At 29.4% G+C, this 16,538-nt stretch overlaps 2 protein-coding genes across 3 annotated transcripts; both read right to left on the bottom strand.

Moving 5' to 3' along the window:
* Window positions 1-1,064: 1,064 nt before the first annotated feature.
* LOC126842524 (uncharacterized) lies at window positions 1,065-9,652 on the bottom strand. 2 transcript variants are annotated; one of them, XM_050579534.1, is made up of 7 exons: window positions 9,470-9,652; window positions 4,891-5,031; window positions 3,770-3,932; window positions 2,539-2,806; window positions 1,778-1,891; window positions 1,472-1,583; window positions 1,065-1,394 (listed from the first exon to the last, which is right to left on the bottom strand). In XM_050579534.1, the coding sequence occupies exons 1-7, from the start codon at window positions 9,525-9,527 to the stop codon at window positions 1,243-1,245; spliced, it is 1,008 nt and encodes a 335-aa protein (XP_050435491.1). In that variant the 5' UTR covers window positions 9,528-9,652; the 3' UTR covers window positions 1,065-1,242. The 2 variants fall into 2 exon arrangements, with proteins under 2 accessions (XP_050435491.1, XP_050435492.1); XM_050579535.1 differs by lacking the exon at window positions 4,891-5,031.
* A 2,402-nt stretch (window positions 9,653-12,054) lies between these two features.
* On the bottom strand, window positions 12,055-14,573 carry LOC126842523 (uncharacterized). Its single transcript, XM_050579533.1, has 8 exons — window positions 14,357-14,573; window positions 14,152-14,302; window positions 13,977-14,053; window positions 13,724-13,895; window positions 13,598-13,656; window positions 13,372-13,528; window positions 12,953-13,023; window positions 12,055-12,182 (listed from the first exon to the last, which is right to left on the bottom strand). The coding sequence occupies exons 1-8, from the start codon at window positions 14,411-14,413 to the stop codon at window positions 12,099-12,101; spliced, it is 828 nt and encodes a 275-aa protein (XP_050435490.1). The 5' UTR covers window positions 14,414-14,573; the 3' UTR covers window positions 12,055-12,098.
* Between the last annotated feature and the right edge of the window lie 1,965 nt (window positions 14,574-16,538).

Raw genomic sequence — 16,538 nt, 5'->3', positions numbered from 1 at the left:
ATACTATAATATAATGTAATTTATTATGAATTTAACATTATATAATTTAACGTGTATAGTGTATACACGTGTGTGCACAGTGTATAGATAATTGATAAAGGTCTAACTACAATTTGCAATACAGATAAGAACCTAACTAAAGGCAATGTTTTTGATATTAAAATACGAAATTTTTCTTGGCGGGTTTTTGGTAAAATCGATATTGGTACTATCTGTAGTATTACAGATTTTATAGGTTATGTAACATTTATTTCTTATCACGCGTTATCATTTTTTGGAAGAACTACCCCCAACTCTTTTTCAGAAAGCTGAGATTATTATTATTTTTTTTTTTGTTAACCAAAGATATTATAAGAAATGATAAAAAAGAAGTGTCAAGAAAAATTTCGCAGGGGATGCTCCAAACGTTCGTTTGTATTTGGCGTTTTAATCCATACATCATCATTCATTACTTAAAGTGCAACCCCTTCTATTTCATTTTTTGGACAAATCATGTTGGTCACACCGTTTTATTTGCATCTTCAGCAAATATTACTATAAACAAATATAAATATTGTCATACACGCAAAATTAAGAATCTAGTTTCAAAACCATCTTCATAACATTTTGAAAACTTTTTTTTAAGTGGACACAATGTATTATACGATATGTAAAACTATTATTGAATATCAAATAACGATTATAACTAATATTCAAAATGTGTTGAGAAAATCTTGGTCTTAAAACCACCCATCTAAAGAAATTATTTGTTGTTTGTGAAAATTGTTTTTAGCTAGTTTTTAAAATAAACGCCCTAATATGCAATTATAAAAAAGAATGTAAGTATAAAACATGTACTTGCATGCATCGTTTGTGTTTATTAATAATATTTTATGTGCAGAATTCATTGCTACTTTACTGTTACATTCACAGGATAGTTGTTAAAAAAAAAAAACAATAAAACCATATTTAGGAAAACAATTTATCGTGAATTTAAACACAAACGAAAACTCATAATTATAAAACTATTATTTTCTGAGCTATCGCATCGAAACTTAAATCATAATTATCGCTAAAAGAATACAATAATTAGTTATTTATTTTTTATTTGCTCTACTGTTAATTGTTTAAAAATATTACTTGTAGTCTTTAGTAATCATTACTTAGCTTATTGTTATAAAAATTATACAATTTAAGTTGGCTAACTGATGGTACTATTACCGATATAATTACTATAATTTTAACTCTAATACAAATAAATCCTCAATCCTCTCCGGTGACGGACTGGCCACTTGGACCGGCTTTCGAATTCGAATTTGGGGCTTTAGGGCCCGTTGGGCTACTTGATGATGGTGCATTATCAGCGTATGATCTATATTTATTATGTAAATTTCGCATAAGCTCATATGTTCTTGCTGAAAATCAAATATTTTAAAATAATCAAGTATTTCAAGTATTTTGAATAATTATAAAACACCCTTATTATAGTTACCGGCTTGGACTGTATGGCTTGGCCCTTTCCCTCCCGGATATTCAGCAGGCATAATTTCTCTGGGGACATGATCGAAAACCCGTTCCGAATTTTTTTCATCGCAAAGTACAATCTACCGTTAATGCAATATTACATTATTCATACTTATGATAAAATATTATTAGTTATAAAAACACAGAATAAAAAGAAAAGAAACTATACAAATTTACATTGGCTCTTTTATATCGAGATAAAATAATGGCCGACATCTTCTCTTCTGTTCATTCTGTGATGAAACTCTCATTTAATTACTAATTCGAAGCTTACCTTTTGACGAAAATCTTCATATAACGCCAACCTGGAGGCGGCTGAATATACTATATTTACGAAGTCATTTGTATTCACAATGTAAACTTTTTTTATCCGCAACGGTGGAGCATTCTTTTAAAATCAAACAATAATGTAAAATACATAATAATCCATGAGTTAATTAGTGATGGAAATAAACGAATGATTTTAATAATAGTCAAACGATAAGTAATCGATATAAAACTTAAAAGATAGAATATATAAGAAGAAGGCGCGCACTCGGGCCATAGGGCGTTCGGCGGTACCAACCGCGTTTTAGGATTTTTGTTCCAGTCAAGTGTCCAACCTGCACTCGGCCATTTTTCACGATTTTAGTATATAGATATCTGTGCGTATATTAGACAAAACCGGATGGTGCACTTCGTCACACATGCCCACTACGGCATTCAACAATAACAGTCAATAAATTCAGTGATGCGTATTTATGAAACAATAATTTCTCATAAAGTCTTTTTTTTCTATCAGTGTTAACACGTATTTGAGGAGAGTTTTGATTGTTTATATTTTTAGGGAATTACATTGCTTGAATAGGAAGTGCGCCATCTGGTTTTATCTGATATGTGATTATACTGTGCAGTGTTTAACAACTTATGTAAAAAAGTATGTATTTTTCATTTAAACTGGTCACGCTGTCGCCTACTTGATTACTTTGTTGCTGCGTACAGAACATTACACGGTGTTACAGCTCTATATATTTTTACACTATGTATTGTACGTACTTGTATGAGATGCAATAAAGTTCTGCCTAGAAGTACACTTTGCACGAATGGTTTAATGTGACCTCTATTGAAGCCTTTTCCGTCCAAGACCACAACAAGACCGTCAAACGTTCCGTACTTTATGAGTAAACATTTTATCATGAAAAAAAAGTATTTGACGGTCTTCTTAAAGTTATACTCGCTACCATTGGTATTTATCAATTGCGTGTATACGTAACGATCATTAGGTGTATACAAATCTGAATCACTAAACAATATAGAACAACTCCTGAAAAACAATAGGTATCATTATAAAACATGAATATTATATAGTATTCACATACATAAATTATAGCTCTTATTATTATACCTAACTTGTGCCTATACAGCATAATGAACAAATATTGTTATTTTCTAGTTATAGAAAAACTGTTTAGGTTTCTGCGCTGGTTATTCTCTTTTAGAACTGAGTATCTCCAACAAAATTCTAACAGTGAAAAAAGGCCTTGTTTCAGACCCCGTTCCAAAAAAGTCAGCCTATCAAAGTAGTGTAGTATCTACATTGTGGTCAAGTCTGCTATTTCTTTAGTTCATAACTTCACTTCACTCCTATTTTCATAAGCAACGCTGCTCTTTTATTTGTATTGCTTAACACTTGGCCAGTTACTGAATGAAACATAAACATGAACCTTTCTGAATGAGGCATAGAACAGATTTGGCTGCAATGTAGATACAACTACTTAGATTCAAAATCTGTATTTCTTCCATCGTTAATATCTACACAATAACACACATGATTGCGCATGAGATCCTGACTCATAAAATTATACAGAGGAGCCATTTCATTAAAACATTGATTCTACAAGGGCTGCGATTTTCAGTGCAGCCACTTTAGAAAAACACAGGTATTTATACGATGATGGGTAAATAATTATGGTGGCACTATTCGTGTAATCATTAATGTTTTTTATTAGAACTTTGGTCCAACTGAAACCGCAACTTTTGTAGAAACAATGTGGAATGCAAGCGATATAGAGTGTGGGGCTGGGCCCAATTTGAAGGGAATACTCAAACGTTAAATGTGAAAAAAATAGGTCAAGATAGTATTTGTGAATGTAGTTTTTTACATATATAATTTGGCAGCGAGTATCAATAACTGTGTGGGAACGAAAATTATTATTATTATAACTTGTAAAACGGTTGTGGTATTATTTATGCCGTACAAGTACATTTTTACATAATTATTGCTTACACGACTTTTTTGACTTCGTCTAAATCATTTATTTCTGGATCTTCATCCTGGCTGTGAAATATTTGTGGCAATTGTCGCCGATATTCATAATGTTTGAATATCATGGTACTAGCGCGTTTCACGTCAAAATTTGCACTATGAAAAAACATGACGATTTCTTTACCTATTGAAATATAAGGAATTATTAATATTTTATCTTACAAAAATTATATTATCAGCGTTTACTGTTCTTCAGCAGTTCATTATGAAAGCAAACTTTATAATATATATTCATATATATACAGAGGGATCATTTTATCGTGAACCACTCAATATCTCATAGGGTTTAATAAGAAATTTAATTTTTTTTGTTTTATAATGTTTTTGTATAATGCGATCTACAATTTTTCATAATTTTTTTTTTGCTTTCACTCCCCTCCCAACTTAGTTTTTTTCATAGCAACTTTTGAAACAAAAAGTTTCAAAAACCACGAAAGAGCATTTTCATGTCTCGCTGAAGTACCGAATAAACTTAGAGTAGTGGTGGAATCATAGGACATAGATAATGATATAGTATATTAAGAAGCAGTAACAAGCTGGTATATTAAAACATCAAGTTCCTGGCTAATATTGTAGTGTTTAATATCTAACTTAAAACAATTCATAGAGAATTTGGGCCCTTAAACTATTTTTAATTTATCATTTAATTCTAATTTGAACGTCTAACGTACAACATATCTCTTATCTCCTATATCTTACCCCCTATCTCCTACCCCTATCTTCCACCCCAACCCCAACCCCATTAACCACCCCATCCCTATTCCCACCCTCAATCCCATCTTTATCCCCATCCCATCCCCTTTCTCACTCCCAACCCCATCTCCGTGTGGTTGCGCTTTTTTGGTAACACTAAGTAAATAACACTTTTTTCGGTTATGTGCCAGGGCTAAGACATGAAAATGTCAAAAAAATCAAATTTCTTATTAAACCCTATAAGATATGGAGTAGCTCACGATCAAGTGTTCATCGTGTTATTTATATATGTAAATACATATCATATAACATTCCATAGTGAACAAAAACATAAATACAAACGAAACATATAAAAAATGGTTAAAAATAAATAAAAACAACGGCCATACGGTTTATTTTCGGAAAATTTTTTTTAGCCATTGCAAGATCTACAATTTCAGTAATTTTGTTATCAGTTATTTGCTCATATTTTGCTTGTTCTTCTAGAAGAAATACTTCATAGGAAACATTTGGATCATACAATCGAAACCCTGTAATACGTTGTAATATTATAATACTTATTGGTTACCGAAGACTTTACGGAATTATTTTAATTAGTAATGTACTTCATAAATTTGGATTTTGGTTTCATGTTGTTTTTTTTCTAACATAAATCAAGTAAATAATTCGTAGCTAGGTAAGTACATTTTTTTAAACAGGCTTTAATATACTTTAACGTCTTTTGTTTGTTGCGCTATACTGACTTTAAAGCTTGCAAGCCAGTTATTCGGAGAATAAAATGTCTTCAATTTACTGTTTTCATATCGTTAAAATCATAGTCTATCAAATTCTATGAGTATTCTCAAACAAGGCAATCGAAATTATTATCTCTCCAAATTTTAAAGTCAAGCGAGTTCGAATTTGAATTTTGTATCAAATTTAAAATTTACCTTTTATTCATAAAAAGGTGTTTTTCTAATTAAAAAAAACGGTTATCAGTTTCAAAAATATCCTTGAATGGTTGAGGATGTGTTTTTAATATTTCAAAAAATAATATATGTATTATGAATAGCTGAAAAAATTGCTATGGCACACACACGGATAATTGACACCGACACCGGTTATCATAACGAAAAATAACAGCTGATTTATCTGTTTAGATTAGAGAGATAAGAAAGATAAGAGATAATAGATACAGTTTTTACTTTAGAACACAACCGGAAAAAATCGACACCGACACCGGTTACCATAACGACAAAAATCAGCTGATTTATCTAATAAGATAAGAGAGATGAGAGATAAGGGGAGGAGATAGGGGTGAAAAATAGGGGCTGACAGATAGGGTGAGAGTTAGGGGGTGAGTTAGAGATGAAGGATGGGTTAGGGTAGGGGTGGTTATATGGATGAGGGTGGAAATGGGGATGAGGATAAGGTCTAGGATGAGGATGAGGTCAAGGATGAGGTCGAGCATAGGGTTGTGGTAGGGATGAGGATGGGGAGGAGATTTTAAAGTTTTTTAATTATGTGTTGTTTTCACAACGAACAAACTTAAATTAATGGTTAATGAATTGATTCAAAATAACTAGCCAAGTGAACGTCTAATAAATCCATTAAGGCCAATTATTAAAATACTACTAAAAAACTTTTGGCCACAACATAAAATTAATCATCACCTACCATTCGAGTACCGTGGTTACCATTGTCACAAACCAAGTGTTTATTTTGGGTTAGCAACGAAAAATATTTTGAATGGTATCAAGGCTTCAGAATCGAGGCGGAAAAAAAGGAGCGGACAGTGCTCTGCAAAACGAGGCATAAAAATGTATCCCGTGGTGTTGCGGACTCGTACACAAGCTGTTAAAATATAAAATGTAATACCTTTCTTAGAAAAATAACTTTAAGCCAAGCCAATTGTCTTATATCTTCATCCGTGTCGTACAAAAACAAAAAATCGCCTTTATCAATAAGATATCTATAAGACAATCAAATCCTTTTTTAAGGTTTTTATTTGATAATAATTTTTTAAAATCTAATAAAAAATTTTAGTGATCATATAATCAAAATCGTGTAACCTTTGTAGACTTCAAAATATAACATAACTAGATCAATTTTAAAGATGTTGTTTTTGGTTTTCGATACATTTCTTATTTAGTGCATTGGTGTATGACTTACAAGTAATTGTTTAAACAATAGCATGGAATATCTCTCACTAAAATATGTTTTCCTCTTAGCTTACAATAAAATAATTTAAGACGCTTCTGAGTAAGAAAATATTTACAACTATTATTTAAAGAAGTAACGAAAATGATAAAATCATATTATACAATTTTCAAAAGGTTTTAAATAAAAATGAAAATCACCAATAGACATTTTTAGGTGGCGGATAAATTTTCTTTATTTGATTTTTTTAAACCGTAGTTTTTTTACTGTTAAGTGTAAATCTGTTACATGTAAAATTGGTTTTATATTTATTCTAACAGAAAAATATTTTTCAAGGACAAAAAATACTGTGGCAACTTGAAAACAACAATGTTTTAAAAATTATTGGTAGTATATCGAACAAAACAAATTTTTTTTTCAGTGAAATATTTTTGTATTCGAAAAAATTGTACAAATAAGAACAATTACAACGACAACAACTGCAGTAAACACAAAAACGGTTTCGTTTTAACAGCAATTGAATAGATTTTCAATTCAATCTTACGCGTCGATAAAATATATGTTTATACTTTTTATAGTAAATTAAGAAAAATGTACAAACATTTTGGCTATAGTAAACGGTTTTGTTGATTTAAACCAAAATCCAAAATTAAGAAATCGAAATAATTATAAGTAGTATGCTGTATGGTAAAGAAATAGAAATAATTTTGATCCGCACATGATGCATTCTTCAATTAAACAACTTTTTATTTACCGATAATTATAACATTATAATTTTCAATAAATTGCCATAAAATATAATAATTATGTTTACTACTGCTTTTGATTTGGAGCTTTTCTAGTAAGCCATAATGGGATTTATTTAGGGCTGATGTATATTTATAATAATTATTATTTTGGCTCAACGAGACTGTTGTGATGATTGTATTTACTATTACACTTGCTAGGCTTATTCGGGAAATAATATACTTTGCAAAAGTCTTTTATACTTGTGGGGATTGCATCCGGTCTGTTTTTAAAGAAATTACTGTAGGAAATATTTAAGAAAAAAAATGTTTTCATATATTCCAACCATTTCAATTAATTTACAGGTTAATTTGTATAAGCTTCAAGTTATCATTTTTAATTTAAATCATTTTTTTTTATGAGTAACAGCCATTTATAGGTATATTTTAGACCAAAAAGCCAGACACATTTGACTTTAGTCGACGATATAGGATGGTCCAATTTTAATTTTGTAAAGCGAATCGTGTTCTTTGGCTTCTTTACTATGTTATGTAGGAAATAGATTTTCATTTAAAAATTTCAGTTTCTTGTAACTAAATAAATTAAATTTATAATAATTGCAATGTTGAAACCAGAATTTTTTACATAAAAAAAGCAAAAAATCTAAAATCTGTTTCCTAGATAACCTAGTAAAATTGCCAAAAACTTACTATCTTAACAGTCGACATTTTGTCTGGCTTTTTGGTCTAAAACGTAAATAAAACCCGACCGCATGCAGTCCCCATTAGAATAAAGAATGATCTATATTTAAATGAAATTTGTTTATTGGCTTACATTTTTAAAAACAAACTTAAAGCCGAAGAAAAAAGCAAATGACTTAAGACCCCAACCAAAGTGAAACCGGTTCTTATTTTTTAGGAACGCAACCCATAACGATATCGGTATTTGAAAAGGTACTTGAAAGTGGATCCGATAAAATCATTAGGGTCTCCAGTCTAATGTAAAGACATTTAAGAAGTACATATGTTTAATCCCCTTTGACCCAAATATGTCTTATAAAAATAAATACAAATGAATCAACTATGTCAGTGGAAAAAATATGTATACATAATATTGTTTATACATGGGTGTGGTTGCATTCATAGTGTTCATATAATAATATTTATGTAGATATATTTTTTATGTAATATAAAATCACCTCGAGTCTTAAGCAATTTACAAACGAAAATCAAGTTTTCTTAATATTTTTTATTTGTATAAAAAAAATGTACAATAACTGATACTAGTTGTGAGCTTATTATAAAAAAATATAGGTTATACAAAGTACTTTATGCTTACATAAGTGTCAATTTAAAAAAATGTTTTGAAATTCAGGTTAAAACTAGTTTTGAACTAGATAAATTTGTTGTTATTTTTTTGTAGGCTATTGAAGTACAAATAAAAATATAAGCCAAAATGATTTACTGTTATGTGGTAAAATACTAAAATTAAAGTTTTAAAAACAGCCGAATCACTTACAAATTTATATGGAAATATTCTTAATACATAATAGGGGAGGATATGGCAGATTGGAACGTGGGGTGGATTTTAACTGGATTTAACTAAACTATTTATAGTAACTGATAAGTTTTAAGAAAGATTCGTATTGGTCAAATTTTATTTTTCTTAAACTATAAAAACTATAGTTTAGAAAATTAATGCGGCGGCCCTTGCCAAACCAAGTTCAAACCCAAACTATTCAAAAAAACTAATCAGAAAATAAAGTGACCTGAATTGCAGAACCTAATAAAATATAAAAATGTATAAATAGTTCAATTAAATCCAGTTCAAATAGTGCCTACCCTGAAAAACAAAATACAATTTTAAGCACATTTTTTCCTTAACATTGCTTTTAAGAATACTTCAAAAGTATTTATGGTTAAGTGTTTTTTTTAAACAAAATAACACAAGGACATAATATATAATATTGTCGACCAATGTGCAGTAAGCTAAATCATTTTTTTCATACTATTTAATTCTTTTCTCTAAATCGACTTGCAAATTATTTTATTACCATATATTTTTAAATCACTAGAAAAACGTTTAAAATTCAATTCATATTACCTTGGATAACGAAAACGACGAGGAACCAAATTGCCAGATAACCATGTTGCATGTTCATGATTTTTAGTTAACGTCCAAATTTTTTTTTGCCACTTAATTTTTCCGGTTAGATTATTCGCAAGTGGTTAGGTTTGGATTAGTTATAGTACTAATTTTATAGTTGAGACTTAGCCGTGTTCTTCGTGTTCGGTAAGCGACTAAAATCAATATTTAAAAATCAACGTCGAACACATTTTCACATTTTCACCAACGTTAATAAATCAGTCCGCGGTTGCTACATTTGAAATTGTATTGTATTACAGTTGTTCCCGAGTTCAGGGCGTGCAAGAGTAAATTTTGCCATCAAATGCTTAGTAAATATAATATATTCCTACCTAAAAGAAAATATACGATTGTTAAATTGCTATGAACCGAAGTGAAGTCTATGTCCAACACAATTGTAGAGGTCTTATATAATAAAAATTTGAATGGAAAAACATTTTATCCGTTTTAGTGTATGTGTTATTATTCAGCTTATAACCTCTGGATGAGCTGAACGGTAAATTTGTTATTTAGGTACCTAAAATTTAAATACCGTAATGGCTCATATTTTGTACACACACAATACTATTGGTACCTAATGCTATTGTTATTGTAGCTATTAATTTCTGTTGTCAAGTACATTTATTACTGATGATAACATAACGCAGCAATTTGTACGTTCGAAATTGTATCATTTTTTTCGCAGTGTAAAAGAATTCAAAGACATCATATATTTATTAGGATTATTTCCTCTAAGTCCGAATATGGTCTCATAATATTTGTCTACCACGTCAATTTGTTATTTAAATCGCTTTCTATGTATTTGATACACATTTTAGAGCATTATTTAAATATACATTCATAAAACTTACTATAATTTGTTTTACCTATATAAGTTATTATACCTCATAAGTTACTGCGACGGCATACACAATAACTTATGAGTTATAATAAGTTATATAGGTAAAACTGTTAAAAGAAGAAATACAAATTGTATGATAATAACAAATCTTAAGAATGAAATACATATTTCACGTTGGTACTCGACAAAACTCAATAATAATGTCATGTGGACTTATTTTGACCGGGATCATAGCTAACTTGGTCCTTACCGGTCGGCCTATTGGTGTGGTTTGCCGCAAAAAACCCGGGTGGTCACCCATCCGGGATCAAGCGGTACCGGTCGCAGCTTAACCTCAGGCGCCTTGCGGCAGCTGCGGTATCCACTGCGCCACACCGTACCCGTGACAAAACTCAATGAGATATGTTAAAATGATTTTGTCAATGTATACAATATGCTAAATATATTTTGAAAACATAAAATATGAATGTTAAACAATCAACGAAACTTAACCAATTACTTGTCTATGGAATTTGATTGGAGCGATATAAAATACCTATATTGTCGTTGGCACAATTTCTGGGCTGGCCCAAAACTCTGCAAGTTTGAATTAAAAATATTTTAATAGGTCATACCCTAGAAATCTTTTACTAAAAAAATTAAACCTTAAAATGTAAGCTTTTGGACAGTTATCACTGGTCCCCCACCTTAGTCCTGAAATTGCATCAATGTAAAAATGTTATATTGTTTTGTCAAATTTTAGAGACCTGGGAAAAAAATACATTATATTGAAAAATTCGATTAAAAATGATTCGTTTATTCGTAGTAATTCGTCCACTCTTTATCGATCCAAAAGCTTTTGTTGTCGAACAATTTTATGAAGAATCTCATGAAAAATATTGTATCAGTTGGCATAGAAGATTATTTCGTTTTGTCTATGTACGTTTTGAGCTTTTTGATATTATTTTTATTATTGTCCAAATTCGTCTTGTCTAATATTACATTATTTGTGTACTTTAAAGTTAATGTTTGTGAAACGCTGTCTGTTTCATCAATCTGAGTGTCCTCTCAAGAAATCCTCTGACCACAACCTCTGTCGTGCATTTTAATAGAAAATTATGTTTTTGAAGTGCTTAAAAACTATCTTAAAGCTACTTATGGGCAGATGGGCTATTTACATACGATGTAGCAGCATATGACTTAATGGTCACCGTTTTATTTACTCTTGTAAAATGTGTTGCATGAGTAATAAGCGTGCGTTTTATTTCATCAGTAAATACAGTACACACATTGCGTTGCGTGTTAGATTAGGTGTATCCGAGGTGTATCCGAGGTTTAGCCGCAGTGATACACAATATTGGTTTAAAACAGTATAATAATATTATACAGTGTGGTTTTTTCGTAAAGTGATCCACTTGATACCTTACAGGGTTCATTGAATTTTTTTCCGCTGTGTTTTTATACAATTCGATTTAATTATAATGATTTCGAAATAAAAACAAAACAATTTTTACGGAATTACATTATTTATTTAATCGTTTAATGAATTGACATAAACAAACTTAAATAATCGTATCTTATATTATCAATATGGATTATTATTGTTGTATATTTATTAAAATCATTAAATAATTAAAATACACGTGTAAATGAATAATAGAACATTAAATTTAAAACTTATAACCCATACTTAAAGCACTCCCAAAAAATATTCGTAGGTAAATTATTTAGTATAATATTCAATTTAGAAAAAACTCGTACAACTTTTTAGCGTTCACTCATTGGTAACATTAGTGTCATAAACCTTATATATAACCATGAATAAATCCACAATGTCAAGACTCTTGTCGGCTGAAAAGTAAAGTATTTTTAGTTAAAAGTATATTTTAGTTCTTTAGTGTTACTTCAACATTTTGCCCACTATAATATCATATTTATTGTGGAAACATAAGCCTAGATCTTATACTATGCTCATGATCACTATGATAGTTGTTTAAAACAAATAAGCCGTTTTGGTTAACGCTATAATTTGCAATATTACCATCGGCAACGCCATCTTTAAGGATAGATTTAACGTCTAGGTGACTGAAATGCTCGAGTGCCATTTTCTCTAGTTCATTTCCATTGAGTAAGCCGTCATGGTCTTTATCGAACACAACGAATGTTGCTAAAACTCGTCTAACCTCAATGGTATTACAGACGGTTTCAACCTGAGAAATCAGCAAAGTAATTCATGTAGCACATCTTAAGATTATGTAGTGTACAACAAGATGCTACACCGAATTTGCATAGAAAAGCAAATAATCTATTATAATTTTTTGGTAGATCCAATCATTTTGACTTGTATTCGTTTTTAAAGTTTAAGTTTTGATTCGCGCAAAACGATATTCATTGAAAAAATATAATGATTTTTTAAAGAAATTACCATGATAGCCTGACAACAAAACAAACTATAGCCAATGAACAAGTCTTATTGCTGTATTAATGAGTATGCACTATAGTTGAAGCTCTAAATTAAGACTTTGAGAACGATTTCCTATAATTTACTCATTTAATAAATGGACGAGTGCGTCTTGATCAAAAAATATAAAAAGCAATCGTGATAAAACTATAAATATTACTTCTGCATTGTCCGTTTGGTTGTATTCTGCTGAAAAAACCATCAGCTCTTGCAGCTCAAAAGCAGCCGTTTCTATAGTATAAATATTGAATATATTTTTAATTTTATTTCAAATTACACATAGAATCAGATTTAAAAAACATTAACACAATTATATAATAAATCTTAATATTTCATAAATAATATATAAAACATAATAAACGAAAATATCATTTAAAACTTAATAAATAAAACATAATAAACGAAAATATCATTTAAAACTTAATAAATAAAACATAATTTATTTATTCATTGTTTATAGATGACAAATTTCCCGATTAATTTAGTTAGTCTGCTTCTTACAGATAAAAAGTTAGTTTGCCAACTTTAGATGGAACAATATTAATAACAAACGAGATAGTATCAAAAATATATTCTTACGAAAGCGTTCAAAAACCCATTCCTCATCCTGGTCCTTAACTATAGATAACCCTTTAATAAACTCTGTTAGTTTATCAGGTTGAATGTAATCGGCATTTATTTTGTGATCTTTAATATTGTTCAGATCTACAATCTGTTTCACGTTTAGACCTCTGCCCTATGAACAAATATTAAAATGATGTTTTTATTATTAAGTCAAGCCTTTAACAAAACCATAAATCCTTACTAGAGGTTTTACTTTCAAAAAGCCATATAAGAACTCCGCGAAGTTAATTGCACTGTAACCTATGAAAATTAATATAAATTATCAACCGTAGGAATATAATTAACTGCCTTGTTTACTCAACATTACCTTCGAAATAATCGGCCAAACTTTTTTTCTCTTCGTCGTTTAAACTTAAAGCTTGAATGATATTTTGAAACTTCTCGGAGTTAACCAGACCATCGGCATCGCCTTTTTTTTCTTCGTGATTTCTGAACAGGCTCAAGTAAATTGTTACTTCGTGGGTTGATAAACTTTGGATCTATGTAAAAAATGGTGTGTGAAATTTAAAAAAAAATAGATTAATAACAAATTTTTCAATATTTTTTTTATTGGTAAGTACCATCCAGTGGTCAAAGGTCTTATTGTTTTTGGCCAGAAATACCATAACACTTTGCACTTTTCGACCGTCTTTCATATCTATATTTAAAAATAAAATTCATTAAACATATTTTAATCGAACTAGCAAAGACAAGTGAGTTAAATTGAAAAACGCTGTTTAAAAGATACTTTATTACCTGCTTCGTATGTAAAACCTGTCATATCCTGCACGCCCATATTTTTAAAAATTTCATTGATTTCGTCTGGTGAAACTTGGTCTTCATGGGATTTGTGTTTTTTGAATAAATCAATAATCGTTCTAACTTTAAATATATTTAGTCCGATGCTCTATAAAGGATCATAAGTACAATAATAATTTGTATTATTATGTTTTATACTAACTTGTGTCATGGTCACGAAGTACAAAGCACAGAGGATAACAGCAATTTTGAATTGCATGATGGTTTTGTTTTTCAAACACTTTGTTAAAACAAAAGTACGTCTTCGATACCAAAGTCGGATGAACAGTGGTGTTTAATTCGGTTCAAGTTGTATTCTATATGATAAAAACAACATAAGTATGTAAATGGAAAATGTACTTGTTTTTATTTTATTAACATATGATATAGACTTATTTTTATGACCAAAATGTACAGTTGTAAATATAGTGTTGTTCTAATAAAACTACTATTTACTTATGTGAAATAATATAACAATATATATTTTTTTTTGCTGTACCTAAATTACATAGAAACAAAAAACAGTGTAGCGAACGATGCATATTATTAAATATTCATATAATATTGTTTGTTTGTTTGTTAAAAAAAAAAAAATTCCACACACTATACTACGTGATAACATTTATTTAAGGGATGCGGAAATCCTGCTAAAATATTCATAGTTAGATTTGAGGCGTTTTAACATGATAATTCTTAACCGGATGACATAAGATGAAAAATAATAAACTACCATATATGGTGTATTAGCATTAAATTAATTTAACAAGAAAAACATAACTTTCACGTTTCTCATTAAGGCATAAAAAAATAAGTTGAAATTTATTTAAAAAATGTTTTGAAATATAATTCCAAATTTTTTTCATAAACCAATCGATAGTCGTTTGTCCACCGATGGTCTCTGAGAATTTTTAATTAAAAAGTAGAAGACTTAATCAAATAAATCTTTTTTTTTACAGTTACAGTTAAATAGTCGCCCAATATTGATATAGTTCTTAATGATATAACACCATCCCTTAAGTTTTAAAACCTTATGTACTTAATAGCTATTTAAATGGTAACGTTTATATTTTATACATTTTTTAAATAATATAGAGTGATTAATTGAGAATAAAGAACTAAAACAAGTGACTTGTCCTTTATTAATCACCCTGTATTATTATATTAGTTAGGGATAAAATACTCTTTAACATTTTGTACATTTTGTAGTTTTTCTTTTGAGAAATGAGAGACACTTAAGTTTATCGTCACTTAAAGAACACATTTGTTTTTTTTTTCTAGAGTTTTTTTATTTTTAAATTAGAACTATTCAATGGTTTTCGATTATAACTCATCGTAAAATTACTTCTAAAATATTATAAGACAATTAAAATATATGACAAAGAAAACTATATAGCTTTGAAAATAGTCATAAAACATCAAACTTAAAACTTATTATCTATGATTAAAACACTCAAAAAATATATTTGTTAGGTAGACCAGCTTCTTTCTCCGTAAGTATCATCATGAATAACTCCAGAATGTCAAAAGAAAGGTCGGCTGTAAAGCAAAATATTTTTAGTTAAAAAATTTATTTTATTTTGTCTCTAAATATACTTCAACATTTTAACCATTTTCTGATAAAACTTTTCATAATAATTGTTAAATCACTCATACACTCCGTTGCGTTACAGTCTAAATAGAAAATAAAGTAGATTAAACAAATAATCTAAAAATAACGTTTTTATGCGTCTTAAAAAGTATAAAATAACCCTCCAGGGGTCTTGATAACCAAATAGGACAGGTGAACTAGAAAAATGTGTGGCGCATCTTTCTACTTAGATATTAAAACCTAAGCTTTCATGCTAATGCATTAAGTTGTCTCTCATAATGCTGTCTCTCTAACCGAACGGATCAGAAAGTGATAGTATGACTTTTTTTTGGGAATGAAATTTAATGGATTTCCGTGCCACTTGCCTTAAATTTCATTGAAAATTGAAAAGACTTAATTGCTATTCTCTCCAAAGATTGTTTTATGTAGGTTGCTTCAATGTTTTTGTTAACTACCTACTTGCTTAACATTTAAAGTAATGTGGTGCTCAATTTTAAGTATTATTTTATTTAGAAGAGAAAAGATGATTGTGCATGAATTATGAATTAAGGTAGTTATTAATAAGAAGAGAATGTTATTATATATTCAGACGTGTGAAGTAGTAAAGATGCGCCCCACGTTTTTCTAGTTTATCTGTCCTATTTGGTTATCAAGACCCCTGGAGGGTTATTTTATACTTTTTAAGACGCATAAAAACGTTATTTTTAGATTAATTTTTTAATCTACTTTAGTTATTTTGTTCTTTTTCGTTTTCGTA

Source organism: Adelges cooleyi, unplaced genomic scaffold (genome assembly GCF_023614345.1).
Source record: "Adelges cooleyi isolate 19-005CV unplaced genomic scaffold, UGA_ACOO_1.1 ACOO_flye_CR_arks_rails_tigmint_CR_PRNA_539, whole genome shotgun sequence".
Taxonomy (NCBI): Eukaryota; Metazoa; Arthropoda; class Insecta; order Hemiptera; family Adelgidae; genus Adelges; species Adelges cooleyi.
This window is presented reverse-complemented; position numbering and strand designations above follow the sequence as displayed.